At 44.7% G+C, this 22,350-nt stretch overlaps 1 protein-coding gene across 1 annotated transcript; it reads right to left on the bottom strand.

The window, feature by feature from the left end:
* Positions 1–2,895: 2,895 nt before the first annotated feature.
* On the bottom strand, positions 2,896–22,336 carry LOC147007277 (tripartite motif-containing protein 14-like). The gene is made up of 3 exons (XM_085867440.1): positions 20,907–22,336; positions 18,911–18,970; positions 2,896–3,572 (listed from the first exon to the last, which is right to left on the bottom strand). The coding sequence occupies exons 1-3, from the start codon at positions 20,989–20,991 to the stop codon at positions 3,049–3,051; spliced, it is 669 nt and encodes a 222-aa protein (XP_085723566.1). The 5' UTR covers positions 20,992–22,336; the 3' UTR covers positions 2,896–3,048.
* Positions 22,337–22,350: the final 14 nt, after the last annotated feature.

Genomic DNA, 22,350 nt, shown 5'->3' with positions numbered 1-22,350 from the left:
CAAGACTGATCAGTGAAGGCAAGCCCCAAAAACCATTATTTCCAGTGACCTCAATGACAAGCACCTCTTTCCAGTTTCCTCCTCACACCTCACACACACCCTCACTTGCACCTCCTCAAATATGCACCATAGACACAACCAGTATTCCTCCTCTTCATCCCTCCCTCAGCGATTTGGCAGTGCAGGTTTGTCAACCCCACTTGGTAAACCAAAGAGGTCAAAATGACCTCGTCTTTTCTTATCTCTCTCCAATCGATTCCTTCACGGAATGATCATGATGGCACCTGTTTTGGGAAAAAAGTAAGATTGTTTAAGTAAAAGTATCAGGTGAGCTCTGCTCTCACCAGATGTTTTTGGAATACTCACTGGAATCAGATTTTTTTTTTTTACCACACCACACCAATCCTGCATGTCCCTGCTGTAGGAATCGTCCCTGTAAATAAACCCTTGTCTTGACTGTGTCAAGACAAAAAACAATACTTGGAGATCATACCTTTTCTCACACTTTGTTTTTATAAATGCCACGTTACTTGTAATTCAACCAGCTCGCAGTGTCCTTTCATCCGTTGATCCAGCATAGTGCACATGCTTGTTAACTTGGAAGTTTTACCCCATGTGATTTGCTCTTGTTACCCAGTGTACACTCACTGTATCACTTCACTGTAATCCAAGTGTGTGCTGAGGGCACAAAACTTGGTTAATGTAGTCACCTCCTCAGGCAAACAGAGTTTAGATGGATAACCCTGTCAGAGTTGGCGAGGGTAATTGATGTTTATGGTTGCTGAGCAACCTACCACGGAGTTTTCCTCGGCACATTAACCTTCAGGACCGGGCATTTGGGAGGAACCCAAGGGCTTCCCCTTGTGGTGAACCCCGGCCTGTAACACAGGTTTTCATCAAGGATTCTCCTGTAATTTGCACCATTCATTGTCCCTTCTCTCCCGACAAGCCTCCCAGTCCCTGCTGATGAAAATCAGCCCCATGACATGATGCTGTCACCACCATGCTTGATCAGTGGGGATGGTGTTGACTGGGTGATGTACAATGTTGGGCTTGCACCAGGTGGAACGCTTTGAATTTGGACCAAAAATTTAAATTTTTGTCTCGTCTGATCACAAACCATTTCTCCACATGTCTGCAGTTTCATTAAGATGCTTTTCACAAACTCCATACGAGCTTTTAGATGTGTCTTTTTTTGGTAATGGCTTCTTTCTTGGCTCCGGTCTGTGAACGTGTCCTTTTTCGCAGAAACCACCATTTATTTAATTTAAGTTGTCTTTCCATACAATATCTCTTTTAACATTCCCAATCATATAGATTATAGATTCATCCAGGATTTACTGTAATATAATCTGTTACAATGCATACATACATACACTTGCTCCATGATGTGTATACACAGAGATTAGCCATAAATATAAGATTAAAAACAAACAGGCACAAAGTCCATTTGGTCCTCTTAGACTTCTGTTCATTCCAAAAACAATACTTGGAGATCATATGTCTTTTGTTGGTGGGCTGTCCACAACCACCCAGGGTGGTGACACCACTTGTCCTTTTGGGGCCTTTCGTAGAACATGGGGTATTTTGCAACCTAAAGGGGCTGGCTGGTGGATGAGGGGTTTGTGGGGTTTTGGAGTGCTTTCTGCTTAGCAGGTTCTGTTCTTGGTTCTGCAGTCTCTGCTGGAGTTGTTGTTCCCACAACCTCACTGTCCAAAAGAGAGAGAGGGACGAACCCAGGTGTTGTGCCCTGGAAGGATGCCTTTGAGGACACGTTTTCGGATTCTGTCTGGGACAGTTGCAGAATCAGAGTCGAGGTTTTTAGAAAGTTCTCCACCTACTCAGGTGAAAAAGACAGAGGAAGGAGCAGTGAGTTGGGTGTGATTGGGGAGCGACTGATACCGTCCCTGCTGCAGTGTAACTTGGAGCAGGAATTTGGAATTTCTTCCTGTTGTCAGTGAGAGCTTAAATGGCCACAGAGAAAGGTGTTGGGGACACCTGGTTTGGAATTAAACAGAATTGATATTTTTAACCGATATTTATTATTTAGATACCGGATATTTTAAATCAAGTAACAGTCTCCACGGTGTTTTCCTGGCCAGGTGTCGTTGGGGATCTACTTTGATGGAGGGGTAGTCCAAGTGTGTGACCGTGCATTCTGACCCTTCGTGGTTAGGATGTGTGTGTTTGATTAACCATGTGCTTCATCCTTCGGGCCGAGGGGTACGTGTTTGCTCGTGGGACAATCTTGTTGGACTGTGTACCTTGGCCATGGGGTCAAGGTGCACGACCCAAGGTGTTTAAATGTTTCGATTTTTTTCGACGAAAAACACAGCCAGAAAAACACAAATCAGGACATAACATAACAAAGGGAACAGTGGGAGAAAGGGGAAACACCAACCACAGGGTGAAGGGAGAAAGTGGACGGAGATGGACAAACAGAATAACAGAATCGATGAATCAATGAACAACAGAGAGGGGAGAAAACATCACGTCCTTCACCTTCCGTGGAGCAGGTGGAAAGTAAATGTTCAATCAACACACGAACAGTTCAGTATCACGAGCTACACTGGTAGTGAGTATCAACATCGGTATGTAATGTCATGGAGGGGGTGGGGGGAGGGAGGGAGGTTGAATTATTATAATTAAAACCTCTCCGTGTGAACGGCGAGGATGTTTTTATTATAATACATTGAACTACAAGTACTACGACTATTACCACCACTACTACTACACTGAGGTAAAAAACGTTAACTTTGAATGAAACACACGGTGGAAGAAGAAGAAGAAGAAGAAGAAGAAGAAGAAGAAGAAGAAGGATCCATGTTGTTTGGTGATCAGAGTGAAGAGTTGGGGTTAAAGTTCATTTCACATCAAATAAGATAAACAATGAACTTATTTAATTATATTATCTTTATTATAATATAAATATTAATCAGTAATCACATCGTTATGTACAAGTAAATGATTTTATTAATTTGAACCCAAAATAACCTTCAGTTTGTACGTTTCATGAAATAAACTTTCATCACGAACTGAACGGAATGATTAGAGAAACCGGACGGAGTCACCAACGTGGGGATGAACCCCAATAGCGGGTTTAATGGGGTCCATGAAGTTCCCCCTGAACACGTGAAGGACCCGCGAGTCCCCGAAACACGTCAACTCTCCCGCCTCGCAATCCAAGAAGAACCCAAACCGTTCAGGATCCCCCGACACGGACAGGGGGGTACCTTGATTGTTGTGATATGTGTAGTATTTATTATTATATTTATATAAACACCAAGACTGGGGATTCCCTCCCAACTCGCACTCCCTCCCTCCCCCTTTCCTCCTCATGGGGTTTAAACAAATTCCGATTTCACACAAACGACTCGAACTCACATCAACCTCCCAGTAGTGACGGCCCGACGAGAAACTCTCACGGGAAACAACTTGATATAAACAATCAAACCGATCAGGGTGTTTCGGGTAAGGTTGGCTGGTCCTGGTTCGAGTCGCCGTCCTGAGGTCCTGGGAGATCTTGATCTGTGGATGTGCTGAGTTTGAGTCCAGACTCGGGGTCCGTCCATCTGTGGACACGAGACGGGGTCACGGACATTGTTAGACAAACAAACACAGACACACAGACACACAGACACGTGAATCTCTTTATAACCTTGAGGAATCACATTTATCTACAAAAAACATTTTATAATAACAATCGTTATTATTTATTTATTTACTTCACGACCGACGACTCACATTATTTATTTATTTATATCGTTTCCCAGCTCCATGAGACCGTTGATTTATTTATTTACCATTTCGGATTCTCCTCTCGACACAGTCTAATTATTTATTTATTTACCGTAAACAACTCCATGACCCACACACCTCCTCCAATTATTTATTTATTTACCGTGAACTATTCCAGGATCCACACACCACGTCCAATTATTTATTTATTGTAAACGATTCCAGGACCCACACACCACCTCCAATTATTTATTTATTTACCGTAAACAACTCCATGACCCACACACCTCCTCCAATTATTTATTTATTTACCGTAAACTATTCCAGGATCCACACACCACGTCCAATTATTTATTTACCGTAAACTATTTCAGGATCCACACACCACGTCCAATTATTTATTTATTGTAAACTATTCCAGTACCCAGACACCACCTCCAATTATTTATTTATCATCAACGATTGCACGACCCACACATCACCTCCAATTATTTGTTTATTGAGCGTAAACGATTCCACAACCCACACACCTCCTCCAGTTATTTATTTATTTACCGTAAACGATTCCAGGACCCACACACCACCTCCAATTATTTATTTATTTACCGTAAACGATTCCACAACCCACACACCACCTCCAATTATTTATTTATTTACCGTAAACGATTCCACAACCCACACACCACCTCCAATTATTAACGAAGTATTTTTATCATTTTATAATTTCCATTGCAAAATTCCACATCGATTTATATACACGTTACCATCTCCACGACCAACAGTTACCCCATTCAAATGGACACACACACACACACACACACACACACACACACACACACACACACACACACACACACACACACACACACACACACACACACACACACACACAAACACACGTTATTTTTGCATCCCGAGTCAAGGTTCGTGGAACAGGTAAACATGAAACGGAACAGAACGGAACAGCAGAGAGGTGGAGGAGGAGAGGGAGAGGAGGGGAGGAGGCGAGGAGGCGAGGAGGGGAGGTGGAGGGGGGAGGACGTGGAGGGGAGAGGAGGAGGAGGGAGGAGGAAGAGGGGGAGGAAGGAGGAGGAGGGGAGGAGGGGAGGAGATGAGGGGGAGGGGAGGAGGAGGGGAGCAGGGGAGGGGATGGGGAGGCGAGGAGCGAGGAGGCGAGGAGGTGAGGAGGGGAGGAGAGGAGGAGAGGAGGAGAGGAGGGGAGGAGGGGAGGGACACCAACGGCACATTACAATGTTTCATGGTGAAAGATAAAGTACAGGAAGACTTGGATAAATAATGATGTGGGGAGGAAGGAAGAGTTCGAGAAGGATGCATAGGGTTCATAACACGGATGAAGAATCAAACTCTCAGGAAGGAAAAACTGTAAATGTAGGAGGAGGTGGGATTGGGGTTTGGGTTGGGGTTGAGCTTTCACGGGGGTAGAAAAGGTCCATCAAGCTGCCGATGAAGACTTTGTAAGTGGATCGGTATTCTGGAATACCAAGGAAGGACTTAGTTCGATGGACGATCCCCGGTCCAGGACGCCTAGGAAGATGTGCAGATTGTGTTTGGAGGTCAACTTTGAAATGTGGTTTCCGCAAGAAAGATCATGGCTGATTACGAGACCCAGGAGTTTGAGAAACTGAACTCAAGAGGATTGTTTGTAAAGTACGTGGTGTGGGGATGGGGGTTCCAAACGGTGTTTTTGGAGAGAGATCGTGAGAGTGTGATATTTGTCAGGATTGATAGACATATTGCAACTTTTTGTGATTGTGTCAAGGTCTGAAGAGAGGAGAGAGGCTCCAGCCTGTCTGTCCTAATGATGAGAAATGTCCCGGCAGAGGGTGAAGTCATCATCAAACAGGATTGCTGAGAGAGAGTCAGAGATCGTTGATGAAGATTAGGAATCGGACTTGGTTGAGAACAGTGGAATGGGGAACTCCAGCCTCGACAGAGAGAGAAGAAGAAAGGATTCCGTTGAGGGCCACACATTGTCTTCAAGAGTGGAGAAGTCAGTAATCCAAGAGTGGAGTTACTTTCCCACAGGAGGAGAGTTTGGAGAGCAAGGCAGGATGACAGACTCTATCGAAAGCTTGAGATGTGTCTCAGTGATATGGAACACGAAGCTAAATGGTTCGGGTTTGGTTCCACCTCAACCAGATCGGTACTGGAACCGGATGCTCCACAACATTGAAGTCCACAAGGAAATTGAAAGAATAGACTTTCATTTTTTGAAAACATGTTCCATATTTATTTCATTTATAATTCGTTGGTTGCCTGGTGTTGCAAAGCTGCATCATTTTCTGGGAGCTGGAACTCATTTTGCCAACCTCGGAAGGATAACAGGCTGAATGGACCCACTTGGTTCAATGGTTAGACAGGGGAATGAATTCAAGACCGAAGGATCACAAGTCAGCCACATTCACCACTAAACTAACACCAGGCCGTGTAACATACAATTAATTGACGATCGATTTACAGAAACACGAGCTGGAAACCCATTATAAGAATAACAAGACAGAGAAAAAGGAATCCTCAGTTTTTTGGAACCTTGGTTCATATTACACAATGAAAGTACCGATCCTCAGTTCATATTGGAACGTTGGTTCATTTTACGCAATGAATGTACCGATCCTCTGTTCATATTGGAACCTTGGTGCATGTTACACAATAAAAGTACCGATCCTCTGTTCATATTGGTACCTTGGTTCATTTTACGCAATGAAAGTACCGATCCTCGCTTCATGTTGGAACCTTAGTTCATTTTACGCAATGAAAGTACCGATCCTCCGTTCATATTGGTACATTGGTTCATTTTACAAAATGAAAGCACCGATCCTCGGTTCATATTGGTACCTTCGTTCATTTTAAAAAATGAATGTACCGATCCTCGGTTAATATTGGTACCTTGGATCATCTCACACAATGAAAGTACTGATTCTTGGTTCATATTGGTACCTTGGTTCATTTTACACAATGAGAGTACCGATCCTCGGCTCATATTGGTACCTTGGTTCATTTTGCACAATGAAAGTACCGATCATGAGTTCACATTCGTACCTTGATTCATTTTACACAATGAAAGTAACGACCCTCCGCACGTCGTTGCAGAAATTTACATTCCAGATTTGCTGTGTTGTCATTCTCATCAGGATATGAGAAAGAAGGAATATTTCTGTAAGAATCCCCGTCTTTACAATACCTGGGAATACTTTCAATACCACTTGTGCATGCGTTTAGGTTTGTCGGTCAGGAACCTTTGATTTCACCAATGAATGTCCAGTGTGACCTTCAAGGATTGAATCGATTTTCCTTCAACCACACTTTCAGGGAGATTGTTCCAATCCATGCTCCAACCCTCAGAATGAAGAACTTGCTTCTGATATCCAGTCTCAACCTGTGTCTGTGCAGCTTCAATGTGGGTCCTCAATTACTTTGGTGGATTGTCCTTTTTAAGAACATCTCTGCTGGTATTCTCACTTCACCAAACGTGATCTCGTGAACTGTGATCATGTTACTTCTTCAGCTGTGGTGAAGAGAGTGGAGGTTTCGGTCTTGTCATCGATGTTTAGTTGCCACACCACGTAGCTCTGGAACCAATCTTGTTGCTCGTCACTGCACTCTCTCCATTTTGTATCTCATATTCCAAAGGATATTTCTGTAATCTCGGTGTGGTCTAACCAGGGTTGAGTACACTGCAGGGAGAATATCTTTTATCAAATTTGTCAATGTCCTTTTGATAATTCCAAGTATCTGGTTTGTTTTTAGTGCAACTGCTGAAACATGTTTGTGGAATTTGAGCTCTGAATCAATCACCATCCCCAAGTCCTTCACTTCTTATACTTCCTGGAAGTCTATTCCACTCATCTGATAAGCAGTCAATGTATTTGATCGACTGACATGTAGTACTTTGCATTTGTTTGAGTTGAAGGTGAATTGCCATTTTTCTGACCATTTGTTTGCCTTGTTCAAATTTTCTCTCATCGAGATTTTAGTGTCATCAGTAAAAATATACACAGAGTTTATGAACCCATCTGGTACATCATTGATGAACAGGACGAACAGCGAAGGTCTCATTACACGCCCTTAGGAGACTCCACCTTCAACTGCTTTCCATTCGAATTTCACCGCAATGATGTCCACTCATGTTCTGCTGGAGAGGAATGCCTCAATCCATTTGGGCAGCTTGTCTTCAATCCCACATGCTGCCACTTTTTCAAGGAGCCTTCTGTGTGGCACAGCATGGAATGTTTTATGTAAATCCAAGTACACGATGTCTGCAGAATCCCTGTGATCAATCCAGGCAGTTCCTCAAAGACGCAAAGTAGTTGAGACATAAATTATCTGCTGGAAGTCCATGCTGGCTCTTCACAAACAGATCATGTGTTGTCATGTGCTTCAACACAGCATCCCTCACAACAATCTCCATGATTTTTCCTGCCACCAAAGTGAGACTTCCAGGGCAGTAGTTTTGAGCCAGTTTTTTTTTACCCCCTTTCTTGTGGATCAGGGTGACATTTGCAATCCTCCAATCGTCAGTTAAAATGCCTTCATCCAAAGATTTCTGGAATATCAGTGTCAACGGACCTGTGCTGGTGTTCGTCATTTCCTTGAGACATCAAGGGTGGGAACAATGTGGTCCTTCTGACTTGCTGCCATTTAGATTCAGGAGCTTCTTCCTTACTTCCTCCTTCATAATGTTGACATCTGCCAGTGCAGGTCCAATGTGGCGTCGTTCCTGTTTCAGCACATTTACTTTATTCTCCTCTGTGAAGACCCTACTAAATAGTCATTTGGTGTTTCCCTTTACTCTGTCATCCTCTGTAACTTTCCCATCAGGTTGTATTAAATTACCAACTCCAATCCTCGTTTGGTCATCTCTACCATCTCAGTAGAGGTGACCTCATAACGCCAGTCTCGAAGTCTGACCATCCGTCCGTCCGTCCGTCCGTCCACAATCAAACCGAGTGGAGACAAATAACCAATAGTGGAATGGATAGAGGTCGATGAGACATACACAACGATATAACTTTCAAGGTCGTCCAAGGTCGAGGTCAAAGTCATGAGGCTGTCAAAGTTGCGAAAATCGTCGATTTCAAATCGTATCTTCTCCCTCATTTATCAAGGGAGATCAAATGTTATTCGTGATTCAGATACTATGGACTATTATCTTGAACAACCCAAGCCATTTTTTTTGAAATTTGCTCTCGTTCCGATTTTATAGCCCTTCAAACTTCGTTCTGATTCCCCATATGGGCCGTTCATAAAGTACGTACATACAAAAATAAAAGTATTAAAAAATTAACAACCGGGACTCTCCGAGACAAATATTACATTTGAAGGTTTTGTGAGATTTAAGTAAAACAATGGAACACAAGTTTATATGCACACTTGCTTTCATTTATGACATTAACACTGTCTTGAATGTCAATTTGTACTTTTATTTTCATAAATGACGTGCTGTGATATTAAAAGAAAAAGGTAAATTACACCGCTACGGACTGCATTGTCATGACTTACACACATCGGTTAATAAGGAACTGCTGGCTTTGCAAGCGATGAGCGATGTATGAGGGGGTGGGTGGGTGGTACGACGGCCGCATACATACTTTCTGAAAGTGGTGTCAACTACATGAAAGCGTTTCAGAAGATGAAGGTGAGCCTGTCGTCATCGCGAGGGGGAAAAATATCCCCGTTCACAGGAACATTTTCGACCTCTGGCAGAGATGACCGGTACTCCCGCTCGGGAGTATTTTTTTGAGTTTGCTGTTTACATATTTCCAAAATCATTTTGTGTTTGTACTTATTCTTTCAGCTAAACTCTCCTCGCAGTCTTTCCAGTTTGTCGTGTCATCCGGTGGAGTTTATTTCTCTTCTTAACATATTTGTCATGATCAAGGTCACTCTCTGTCTCATTGTGCTTTCTCCAACCTTCCCTTTCTTCCTGTCTGAGACTGTGCCATTGTTTTGTGGGTGATGTTTGGCTGTTTTCATCTATTCCTAGTCGGTACACTTTTGGGAATACATTTGTCCATGGTTAGGTCAGGTATGGAAGCATGTGCCAGAACAGCGCGTCGCTGCGTCCACTTTCCGCCGGTACTCCAGGGGCCTCCGTCTGGCCATCTCCCAGGCAGATGCCAGGCCCATCCCCATCTCCTTGAGATGATGGTCAACCTGCTGCAACCATGAGGCACGTGGTCGGCCCACTGGCCTCCTCCACTCATGAGACTCCCTCGCTGAGAGAATCTGGTGAGCAGGATCAGCGTCAGGAAAACGAGCCACATGTCCATACAGCCGCAACTGACGCTCACAGACTATGCAGGTAACAAATCTCATCCGAGTCTCTCTCAGCAACCGCTCGTTGGACACAAAGTCCGACCAGCAATAGCGAAGGATTCTCCGAAGAGACCTTGTACCAAAGGAATTAAGTCTCCATCTCAGATCCTTGGTCAGAGTCCAAGTCTCACATCCATAGAGCAAGACTGGAAGCACCAAGGACCTGAAGACTCGGACTTCCGTCCTCCCGTACAGGTACCGGCAGCACCACACCCCATGATCCAGTGAATCCATGACTCCCCAGGCCCGACCCAGACGTCTATTGACCTCTGACTCGCAGCTAGCAGAGACATGAATATCACTGCCAAGGTAAGTGAATCTCTCCACGACCTCAACATCCTCACCACAAACAGACACAGACAGGACAGCAGCATCCAAGATGTCACCGAAAGCCTGGATCCTAGTTTTGACCCAAGAAACCCGAAATCCCTAAGGCTCCGACTCCTCATTCAGCACCTCGAGGGACCCCAAGAGGATGTCTAAAGTCTCCGCAAAGATGACTGCACCATCTGCAAAATCAAGGTCCGAGATCTTGACATTCCCAAATGACGCACCGCAACTTGATCTCTCCAACATCCTCCCTAAAATCCAGTCCATACAAGTGCTGAAAAGTGTGGGGGCAAGTACACATCCCTGACGAACTCCAGTAACAACTGGAAATAAGTCAGAGATGGTACCACCACACTTCACAGCACTCTCAGTACCAGAGTAGAGTTCAGACATCAGATCGATCAGTTTTGGTGGCACCCCACGAAGACCAAGAATCCTCCAGAGGACATCCCGATTCACTGAATCGAACGCTTTACAGAGATCAACATAGGCTGTCAGCAGCCCCTGCCGAAACTCTCGTCTGCATTCGGTGAGGACACGAAGTGCAAGGATACGGTCAATCGTTGACCTCTTTGGTGTAAAGCCTGACTGCTCTGGACGCTGGTGCTCAAGCAGATGGTGGCGAACCCTATCAAGAATTATCTGAGCAAAGACCTTGCCCGGCACTGAGAGCAGCGTCACCCCTCGGTAGTTGTTGCAGTCTTGGCGATCACCCTTCCCTTTCCAGAGAGGGACAACAAGGCCCCTCTTCCAGTCAGTTGGGATGATGCCTGTGTTCCAGGCAGAGCACAAAACTGTATGCAACGACACGAGTGCAGCATTTCCACCAGCCTTGAGAAGTTCAGCATGGATGCCACTGATCCCTGGAGCTTTGCCCCATTTCAACTGGTTCACCGCAGCCCGTGTTTCCACAAGCGAAGGTGGATCACAGTTGATTCGAGGGTCAGCAACAGGGATTGTAACACCCTTGACGTCCAACTCGACAGCTGGGGGATCAGCCTGGTACAACCGCTCAAAGTAACCGGCCCAGCGGGCCTTCACTTCAGACTCTTCTGTCAAGAGCCTACCACTTTCAGCTCGAACTGCAGTGCTCCGAGGGATGGGCTTGGATGAACGTAATGCGCGAATTCCCCTGTAAGCGGGACGAGAATCACCTGTCCACAGGTGATGCTCTACCCCCTCACAGATTCCTCGCACATAGGCCTCCTTGTCCACCCTCAGTGCACGTACAGTTTTACGCCTCAGCTCCCTGAACAGCTCAGCTCTGCCATTCAGCCTGGCCCTGCGACTCTGGTCAATGGTATCCAGTGTCCCTTGAGAGACAAAATTCTTCTTTGCCCTGCGGTGAGCTCCAAGGCATCCACCGGCAACATCAAGGACGGTGGTCTTGAAGGCGCTCCACAACTCTTCAGGACCCCCCCAAAGCACTCAGACCCCCCAAGTGTCCACTCAGCCTGTTCGCAAACTCCTCAGCGACTCTCTCATCCCTGAGCTTGGCAATATCCAGCCTAGGCTGGGATGGTACCATTCTCCAGGATTTAAGGTGCAGCTTTAGAGTTGCTACAACAAGCCTGTGGTCAGTATTGAGGAACTGAGCACTCCGGTAGACCCTGCAGTTCTGGATCATCCTCCAACGACCGTCAATGAGGACATGGTCAATCTCCTTTGCCACACCGCCAGCGTTGGAATACCAAGTCCAGCGATGAGCTTGTGGGCGCTGAAACCATGAACCAGCCACCCTAAGTCCATGACTTCTTGCAAAGTCAAGGAACTTAGTGCTATTCTGGTTCATAGTTCCTGACCCATGGGGACCAACACACACCTCATAACCATCCCTATCAGTTCCAGTCGATGCATTGAAATCCCCCAAGACTAGAAGTGTATCTCGTCTGGGGCACTGATCAACCACAGACTCGAGTGTGGCGTAGAATGCATCCTTCACGGTGAGATCACTCGCCTCAGTCGGAGCATGAACAGAGACCAGGGAAATGACACCTAAGGAGTGACGAATCCTTAATCTCATAATACGCTCGTTGACCAGTGTTACCTCAATTATCATTGGGGTCAGCTTATAGGACACAGCTACAGCAACTCCTTGGGTATGGTAACCATCTGAGCGACCAGACCAATAGTAGGTGTAACCACCCACCATTATCTCGCCGCAATCCATTCTCCGAACCTCAGAGAGAGCTGTAATCCCGATGTCCAAACGCTTGAGCTCAGATGATAACAGAGACAGGTGATCATCCTCTCTTCGTGATAGGACATTCCAGGCACCCACCCGAAGGGACCGCCTCAGGTTAACCCAAGGAGACCGCCGTCTGGTGGACGACACCTCAGCACCACTCCGACACACTCTCCCGCAATCTGACCCAAGGATGTTACCCCGTGGTTTCCCTCCTATCATCAAAGATTGGGGGTCCCGAAGGCTTTGCCCCAATCCCATCATCCGGTGAGCTGCCCTGCGAAGGGAAGCTGCGCAGGAGGTACTCCCACGGAGTGGGTTTTCAGATTTTTTTGCGTTTTTGTGTTTTGCGGAATGAAGGGTTTTACGGTGGCTGGAGTGCAAATCCTGCCACCAACCTCCTAATAAGAAGTAACCCAACTGCAGGAGGACGTCCGCAGACACAGTTGGGCACTAGATATGGATGGCCGTTGGCTCACAAGGAGCTCCTCCGCCCTTTGCTCCTCCGTCCATGGTTGCCTCCATGTTATCTCTAATGAAGCACCATGACTCTTCACAGTTTAACTCTGCCAGGTCATCTTCCCATTTTACCTCCATAAGTTTCTGGTTCATCTGCTCATAATCCCCTTTCTCCAGCTTCAATCTAGGTTCATGTTTGGGACCGTTTTCCACAGTGCACAAACTGAGCTCCACACTCATGCAGCAATGGTCCCTACTTCCAAGTGGGGCTCGGTATTCCATCGAGATTTAATCATCTCATTCACATTAGTTATCACCAGACACAAAATGCTCAGCTCCTGCCCTTGGCGGTGTCGTGTGGTTTCGGTGACATGCTGATGAAAATAAATGTCCAGCAGTGTCTCAATAAATTGATGTGCTGGATGTTGTGGTGTAACACCTATGCACCATACTTCCCAATCAATACTCAGAAAATTAAAATTTCCAACTATTATTATACCAGTAGTAATGCCCGGCGTTGCTCGGGCTCGCAATAAAGCCTGACGTTGCCCGGGCTTTCTTGCAAATTTCCTGAATAGCGGTTAGGGGTTAGCGGTTAGGGGTTAGGGTTAGGGTTAGGGTTGCAGTTAGGGTTGCAGTTAGGGTTAGCGGTTAGAGTTAGCGGTTAGGGTTAGGGTTAGCTGTTAGGGTTAGGGTTAGTGTTAGGGTAGCTAACCCTAACCCTAACACTAACCCAAACCCTAACAGCTTGGCGTCGCGGAGGTAAACAGTGCCCGGGGCAAAGTGGAAATTTGCGTCCCCCGTCGGCCTTAAACTTGAGTGGATTTGAATGGAAAATCCCATAAGGGATATCGATTTATCGATTTTTTCGAATATCGGAAGTGTTATGGAAATTTTTTTTATAGCCAATGACCTAAGTTGGACCAAAAGCCATAATCGTACCGAATTTGAATGGAATCCGTTGGAGTTTGTGAAAATGCATCAAAACGAATTTTGAGGGGCCTCTTAAGGAAGACAATAATATCATGAGTATATGTGCCAAATCTTGTTTCATTTCATGCAGTAACAAAAATCTGATGGTGGAACAAAGAAAGGGGCATGCCGAAATATTAATATAGATGAGACTCCTGTCTATTGACTATCATTCTCGGAAGTTTGTTAAGTGCTTCATTATTCTGGGTTCCACTGGATGGACTATGGTACACACATCCAACGAGCAGTTTCTCCTGATCGTGAAGTCACACACAGAGCAACAAAGGGATTCTTAAAAATGTTTCCATTTCCACTTCGAGAATGGACAAGGAGGTTTTTGTATCCCCAGCAACTCCTCTGATATTCCTCTGGGTATCAGATTCCAAGTTGGTGAAAATGCTGTTTCCTGGTATATTCCAGCAGATATGTGAAATGTATGAAGGTATCGTGCACTTGATGATAAAAGCATGAAATTTGGCAGGTGTGGTTGTCATCGTAGAGCTAGACTTGGTTGTCGCCTCAGTTATCACAACCACATCTGGTTTCAATCTGCTCATTTACATTTCAATCTTGTTTGGTTCGGAGTCTACATTTGTACATCACGGTCTCAAGTCATTCCTTGCATTCTCATTTCCATCATTAGCTCTCTCCCGTTTACCCGCATCCTTATCTCATCATTGCTCATCGTTATCTTGATGATTTACTCAATCATAACACTGTGTAAATGTATTCGCAATATTGGTGATACTATATTTATTTGTAATGCCAGCAAATGCCACCCGTTGCTTCGCTGACTAAAGGGGGGGGGTGAGAGTGGGGGGAGTAAGGAGGTGGAGGTGAAAAGAGAGAAGAGGAAGGGGGGAGCGAGGAGGGAGGGAGAGTGAGGAGGTAGGAAGACCGAGGAGGGGTGGAGTAGTGAGGAAGCGGGGCGGAGCAAGTAGGGGTGTGGGAGCAAGGAGGGGTGGGGGAAAGGAAGGCAGTGTGAAGGAAGGGGAAAGAAGTGTGAGGGGAGGGGAAGGGAAGGCAACGTGAGGTGAGAGTCCGTCCGGACATAACCACCATTCAGACACGTATGGAGATGACCACCATCAAAACATAACCAATGTCTGGATATGTGCAGTGATAACCACTATCCAGGTATAACCACCATCCAGAGATAAAAGGAGAGAGTGAGATATAGTGAGATATAGTGAGGTATAGTGAGATAGAGAGAGTGCGCTGCGCAAGGATGCTGCACTGTATTAGAAGGGGGTGGAGCGAGGATGGGACAAAGAGCGAGCGAGAGAGAGGTGGCGGTAAGGAAATGAGCAGAGAATACGTGATGCTTTATGAACACACACACACAGACATGTTTATGTTTAAATGTGAGAGTAAGAGAGTAAGAGAGTGAGAGAGTGAGAGAGTGAGAGAGTGCTGTGCGAGGATGCTACACGGTATTACAAGGGCGTGGAGCGAGGATGAGACGAAGAGAGAGCGAGAGAGAGAGGTGGTGGTAAGGGAATGAGCAGAGAATATGTTACACTTTATGAACACACACACGTTTATGTTTAAATTTGAAGAGAGCGAGAGAGTGAGAGAGTGGAGAGTGTGAGAGAGTGAGAGACAGAGACAAAGAGAGAGACAGAGACAAAGAGAGAGACAGAGACAAAGAGAGAGACAGAGACAAAGAGAGAGACAGAGACAGAGACAGAGACAGAGACAGAGACAGAGACAGAGACAGAGACAGAGACAGAGACAGAGACAGAGAAAGAGAAAGAGAAAGAGAAAGAGAAAGAGAAAGAGAAAGAGAAAGAGAAAGAGAAAGAGAAAGAGAAAGAGAAAGAGAAAGAGAAAGAGAGAGAGAGAGAGAGAGAGAGAGAGAGAGAGAGAGAGAGAGAGAGAGAGAGAGAGAGAGAGAGAGAGAGAGAGAGAGAGAGAGAGAGAGAGAGAGAGAGAACTGTGCAAGGATGCTGCACTGTTTTAGAAGGGAGTGGAGCGAGGATGGGACAAAGAGAGTGAGAGAGAGGTGGTGGTAAGGGAATGAGCAGAGAATATGTTATGCTTTATGAAGACAGACACACATGCGCGCACGCACACACTCTCGATGTGGAGGTCAAAACAGAAAGAAAGCTTTCAGGAAAATTATAAGGGAGAGGATTTGTGGAAAAGGAGAAGAAAAGGGTGAGAAAGTGTGATGTGGGAAATAGATAAAGAAGCAAAATAAAAAGGGAGAAATAAAGAAGGGAGGAATAAAGAAGGGAGGAATAAAGAAGGGAGGAATAAAGAAGAAATAAAATGTGGTAAAGAAGAGAATAATGAGGGATAATTAATGAAGATGTATCCATAATGTTCAACTTTTTCATATTTTCATCTTTGACTACTTTCTATGAAAAGTACAAATGTGAAAATATAACAAAAAGAAACCAGTCCAGGTGAATGTGCACATCACATGAGCTGTGAATGAGGGATCAGAGTTTATCGAAGATGAAACCAAGAAACTTATTTGCTGGTGATGGTCAGGCAGTGTATTGGTACAGTGCATGGTTTATACACATTTGATTACAATTCAATTTGTAATAAATTATTATATACGATTCTGCAATGTTTGTTGAGGCGAGATGTTTGTGTGAGAGATCGAGAAATATCTTCCTCCTTCTGGATTTTGAACTATCTGGAGATGAATGAGCAATTTTAACCGGCTTCTGTTAATGTTTACCAATAAATGTCAGTGTGTGTGTGTGTGTGTGTGTGTGTGTGTGTGTGTGTGTGTGTGTGTGTGTGTGTGTGTGTGTGTGTGTGTGTGTGTGTGTGTGTGTGTGTGTGTGTGTGTGTGTGTACAAATAACTCCAAAACCATGAAACCTCGCAGCCGAAACTTTGCATGCATTCAAAGGGAACTCCAAGGAAATGCAAGAGTGAAAATTGGATGTTTGGGTTAATTAAAATATCCTTTTTGAAGATAATTAACGGCCTTATTTTATTATATACTTTATTAGGCGATCCTTGGCCACCTCGCTCTCTTTGGGGTGTAAAGGCATACACTGGGTTTCCTCGCTGGGGTCTGAAACCACCATGATTTTTGGCCTGCTCAACCATGGCCTGAATTAGAACAGGCCACAACGATTTCTTCACAATAAAGTTTTTTTTTTCCACTTCCCTCACTCACATTATCAATACCTACGAATCAATGGATAAATTGCAATGCTTATACACATTCTGTGACGCCAGCGTTCATGGCTTCATTACATTTCCACAAATGCCATAGCCTCAAGAATCTCTTAAACCAAGCCAAATTACAAAATTACCCTCCAGAATTAAACTCGGCAGCAGTTCTGACTGCTAAAAAGTGTTCATTTGTCCAATTTGGACATTGTTTGGGCGTTTCCGGGAGGAGCTTAATATGACGGATCATTGCTTGCCAAGCCAGCCATTCCTTATCAACCGTTTTTTTGGAGCGCTTCCTTGAGTGCTTAAGCCACATGGCGAGCATTCGACAACATTCAAACTGTCACTGAATACTTTATTTCAATCGACTTAAACAAAAGTCAGGGCTACTCACCTGCGTTGGCCACGTGTTGTTTTGTGGAACAACTGGCTCGCTGAAAATGTGAGATTTTATTTTACACGACGTTTCCCCTTTTGTACGATCGTCCATGATAAGACCCGTCACTTTGGCAAAGATAAATACAAATGGAATTTAAACGCTTCATTTTTTAAAGTTTCTTCAACCGTTTCGTTGAGTGCTTGGTGAAACCACTTGGCACGTGTTCTTCAAGTTTCAATGGCGATACCCTGGTTCGATACCAGAGGTAGGAAGTTAAAATAAATTATATGATCACAATGAGTAAAAAGGTTTTCAGTTCTTATAAAGTAATGAATCGCCACATCAAGGCAGGAAAGCTGAGAGGTACACGTGCTTGCTCTAAGCTGACGAGCCTGGGTTTGAATCCTGACCCAACTATAAACTGTCATGTTGGTGTTTCACAGGCAGGGAGATTCTTCAATGTTTGTACCATTAAACTGGTCATTCTATCTGCCAGAATTCCCCCCCTCCCCCCTTCTGTCCCTGTCTATCTCTCTTCAGCTCTCTCTGAACGTATCTGAATGGTGGTTATGCCCAGATGGTGGATATCTCCACATGTATCCAGACAGTGGTTATCTCGGCATGTATCCGGATGGTGGTTATCTCCGTACATGTCTCGATGGTGTTTATCTCGGGCGTGTCCGGACAGTGGTTGTGTCCAGATGGACTCTCCCTCACAATGCCTTAACTTGCGCTCCCCTCGTGCTGCCTTGCCTTGCCCTACTCCCAACCTCTTCTCATTCTCCACCCCTCCATGGTCTCCCTCCCTCCTCTCTCACTCTTACTCCCGCTCCCTCTTCTTAATATTCCCATCAGGAAGCGACGGATTGCGTTTGCTTGTCGAACAAGTAATTGCCGAGAACCAGAGAGAAAAAAAGGAGGGGAAGGAGGGGGTAAAGAGAGGGGAAAGAGAGGGGAAAGAGAGGGGAAAGAGAGGGGAAAGAGAGGGGAAAGAGAGGGGAAAGAGAGGGGAAAGAGAGGGGAAAGAGAGGGAGAGAGAATGAGAATTAATCAGTTGTTTTATTTTGTTCAACTTTGTTCTGTCCTGTGGTTATCACTTCTGCTTTCCTGTGAGATAAACACAAGTTTGGACTTTCCCCACCTCCTGATTGGACATCATTCAATTGAACAACCTTTGGGTCAGGTGACACTTGGAAAGAGGGCAGATGGAGTTGGAAAATAGTGAAATAAAGTGAAAGAAAATATAAAGAGGGAATTAAAATATAACAAAAAGGAAAGAATGAAAATGAGGAAATATGGAATTTTAAATCATCTGAAAATGGAGGGGGAAGAAGAAGAATAACTCCCTCCCCATTTCCCTTCACTTACAAACACTTCTCAAGTTGTTGCGATCCAGTTCCACCACCTCCAGATGCTCCTCCAGCCCTTCTGTGGAAGTGAGTAAAAATGAACAAAAATTACAAAATGTTAAATTATCTTGTTTTTTGGTTTATGAAGATTTTTGTTGTTGTTGTTGTTGTTGTTGTTGTTGTTGTTGTTGTAAGCTAAATATCTAAACACAACAAACACAAGGGAAGAGAAATGGAATCTCCATTTTGTATTAAAATATAATTTAATTTTCATTGATTCATTAAGGAAATTTCACATTGTTTACACTCCCCTCGACCGTACTGAAATTTAATGATCACCAATTCGTTTTCTCCACAAGATAGACCTGAACCTTTCGTTCTTAACTGGAACCAGAGGAAGAACTCAAGTTCCTGTTAACTTTGAATCCAAGAGAACACACAAACACATGTATTGAACAACATGATTCTTGGAACATGTGAATGATTTAAGTGACATATGAATGATTTTTGTTCATGTGAGGTCGTTCTTGATGAAATTAATCTGTTGATACCTACGTGATAGGACAGTGCACCTGTGAAAAACAACTTTTGTTGTTTATACACAACACCTGTAAATATTACCCAAACTTCTCTGCTTCGTTTGTGATGTTCCATGAACACTTCACCGTAGAATATTCATTTTAACAACTTTTACACAAAGATCCTCCACTTTCACAAACAATTGCAATTCCAGTTGATGAGAAGAATAAAACAGTGAATGAATGATCAGTTCCATTGACTTGGCTGTGAAGTTTTGTACAAACATCAAGTTCATGTCCTGATTCTTCACAATCTCAACTCATGACCTCATTGACCTGTAAAGTGTTTGTTCTCAGCACAAAAGAACATTTCTCTCCCTGACTGTCCGGTCCCCCTACATCCCAGATTATAACTTTGTGGACTTCATGTGATGAATTTTTCAATGTAAGGAAAGGATTTAAATCCTGTTCGTCTTGTATTTCTGGTTCATAATGTTCCTTTATCATAACAATATTAATGATGTACAAATGTGTGTTCTGTCTTATTAACGAGAATGACACTTGGTTGAGCATACACCTCTGCCAGGCTGAACAGTTTACATTTTGTATCCCACTGATAGGTCACATCTGAATCCGGACCTGAACCAAAATCTTATCGGTTGTTCTCATCACCGAACAAACTCATCCACCAACTTTTGTCATAATTCGTCCAAAACTTTTTGAAATATCGAGCTGTATGTCGATTTTGGCCCCATCTCTCATTGATGCTTGGTGGTTGCTGGGATACGCAATGCAGCATGTTAAATGGGTTGTTAATGACAGTATTGAATATTTGAATGACAGTTTGAGTCGATGGTGAGACGGACGTGCTGTGTAATGGACATGTCTGCAAGGTAAAGTGTTTATCACTTTATATATTACTAGTGCGGGCCCGTAGGTGCGTGCCGGTATGTGCAGCTTTGTTTCTTCGCTCTCGTAAACGATGACTGGATTGGGGCATTGTTTCAATGAGTGCGGGCCCGTAGGGGCGGGCCCGGAGGTGCGTGCCAGTATGTGCAGCTACGTGCCGACAGTATCAGGTCCCCAGCATCAATTGTGACGTCATATCAAACGAAGAAGAAGAATTGTGACACCCCTCGCTCTCCCCCCTCTTCTGTCCCCCACCTCTCTCGCCCCCTCTCTCCCTCCCCTCTCTTGCCCCCCTCCTCTCTCCCTCCCCTCTCTTGTCCCCCCTCTCACCCTCTCTCTCACCGTTCTCTCTCCCCCCTCCTCTGTCCCCCCTCCTCTGTCCCCCCTCTCACCCTCTCTCTCGCCCTTCTCTCTCCCCTCTCCTCTCTCTCGTCCCTCTCTCTGAAAATGTATTCACAAATGTCTACCAAGCACAACGATTAATTCCAACCTTGGGAAAAAACAGCTTTCAAACCCTTGGGAAACAGCTGTTTCCCTCGGGAAAATTCAAACCTTGGGATTAATTAATAATTTGAATAATAATCAAACCTTGGGAGTTTGGCGCATACCCAGGTATGGCACATACCCAGAGAAAGGCACATACCCAGGTCCCCAGTGTCGATTGTGACGTCATACCAAACGAAGAAGAAGAATTGTGACGTCAATCCTTCAAAAAAAAAATAAAAATAAATAAACATTGTGACGTCACTCGTAACGTCAGAGCACCGTGTTCTGTCATCGGTTCACAGATACATGGCCGTAACTTGGGAACCGCTCGTCCGATCAATATCAAACCTCGAAAAGGCACATGCGCGGGTCCCCGGCAATATTCCTGGCAAATTTTAATCCGATCGGACTGGTGGTCGTCCGGTTATTAATAATTTGGTAAAAAATTGGCATGATAAGGTGAGAAGGTGGAACAACACCTTCAGCTGCCATATATACACCTTTTCAACACTGAAAAAGCAGTAAAATGGCCGTAACTTGGGAACTGCTTGTCCGATCAATATCAAACCTCGAAAAGGCACATCTGAGGGGCCCCGGCAATATTCCTGGCAAGTTTCAATCAGATCGGACCAGCGGTCGTTGATAAACGGCGGTCGCAGACAAACAAACAGACAGACACACAGAGATTGCTGGAATTATAGAAAGACTAGTACGTGCCCATAAAAAAAAAATAATAATAATAATAAGTAAACCACACAGGCCGTTTCTTCGCTCTCGCGTGCCCGTACGTGCGTGGCCCAGAAGTTCGATATTATCCACAGTTACGATGATTCGCAATTTAGTTTTAATACCCAATTATTCAATTAGCGCCAACATATTTTACCTTTTCGCAATGTCGTGGCAAGGAAAAACAAAAAGAGAAGAGAAGAGAGAGAAAAAAAATTTACTTCCTGGTTCGGAGCATACCAGCACTCTGATTTTACCGAAATTTATACACCGTCTCATTTGAAAACAATCATAACTTGGGCCATTGTGTTTATCTATAAATGCGCATAAGAAATCGAGAAATTATTAGAATACATGAAGTCATCACTCTCCGGAAGCCCGTACGTTGTAACCCGTAATGGGGAGCGCGGCTGTGCTTCCCTTCCCCATTGGCCACGCCCACGCAACAACGTGTCTTGCCATTGGTTTGGTAAATAAATGGCCATAACTTGGCAAGCACTTGTCCGATTAATATCACACCTTGAAAAGAACATCCTCAGGTCCCCAGCAATATACCTGGCAAGTTTCAATTAGATCGGACCAGTGGTTGTCGAGAAACAGCGGCCACAGACAACACACACGCACACAGACGCACACACAGACGCGCGCGCGCGCGCACACACGCACACGCACACGCACACACACACACACAGCTGGAATTATAGATAGATTAGATCGGACCAACCGTATTATAAATGGCAATAACTTGAGAAACACCTGGGAAACTTACTCAGGTCCCCAGCGTCAATTGTGACGTCATATCAAACGAAGAAGAAGAAGA

This window comes from Eptatretus burgeri, unplaced genomic scaffold, assembly GCF_056783735.1.
Source record: "Eptatretus burgeri isolate ZD-2024b unplaced genomic scaffold, Ebu_testis_v1 Ebu_testis_scaffold_352, whole genome shotgun sequence".
Taxonomy (NCBI): Eukaryota; Metazoa; Chordata; class Myxini; order Myxiniformes; family Myxinidae; genus Eptatretus; species Eptatretus burgeri.
Note: the sequence above shows the minus strand (reverse complement) of the source record. Positions and strands in the feature narration are given on the sequence as shown.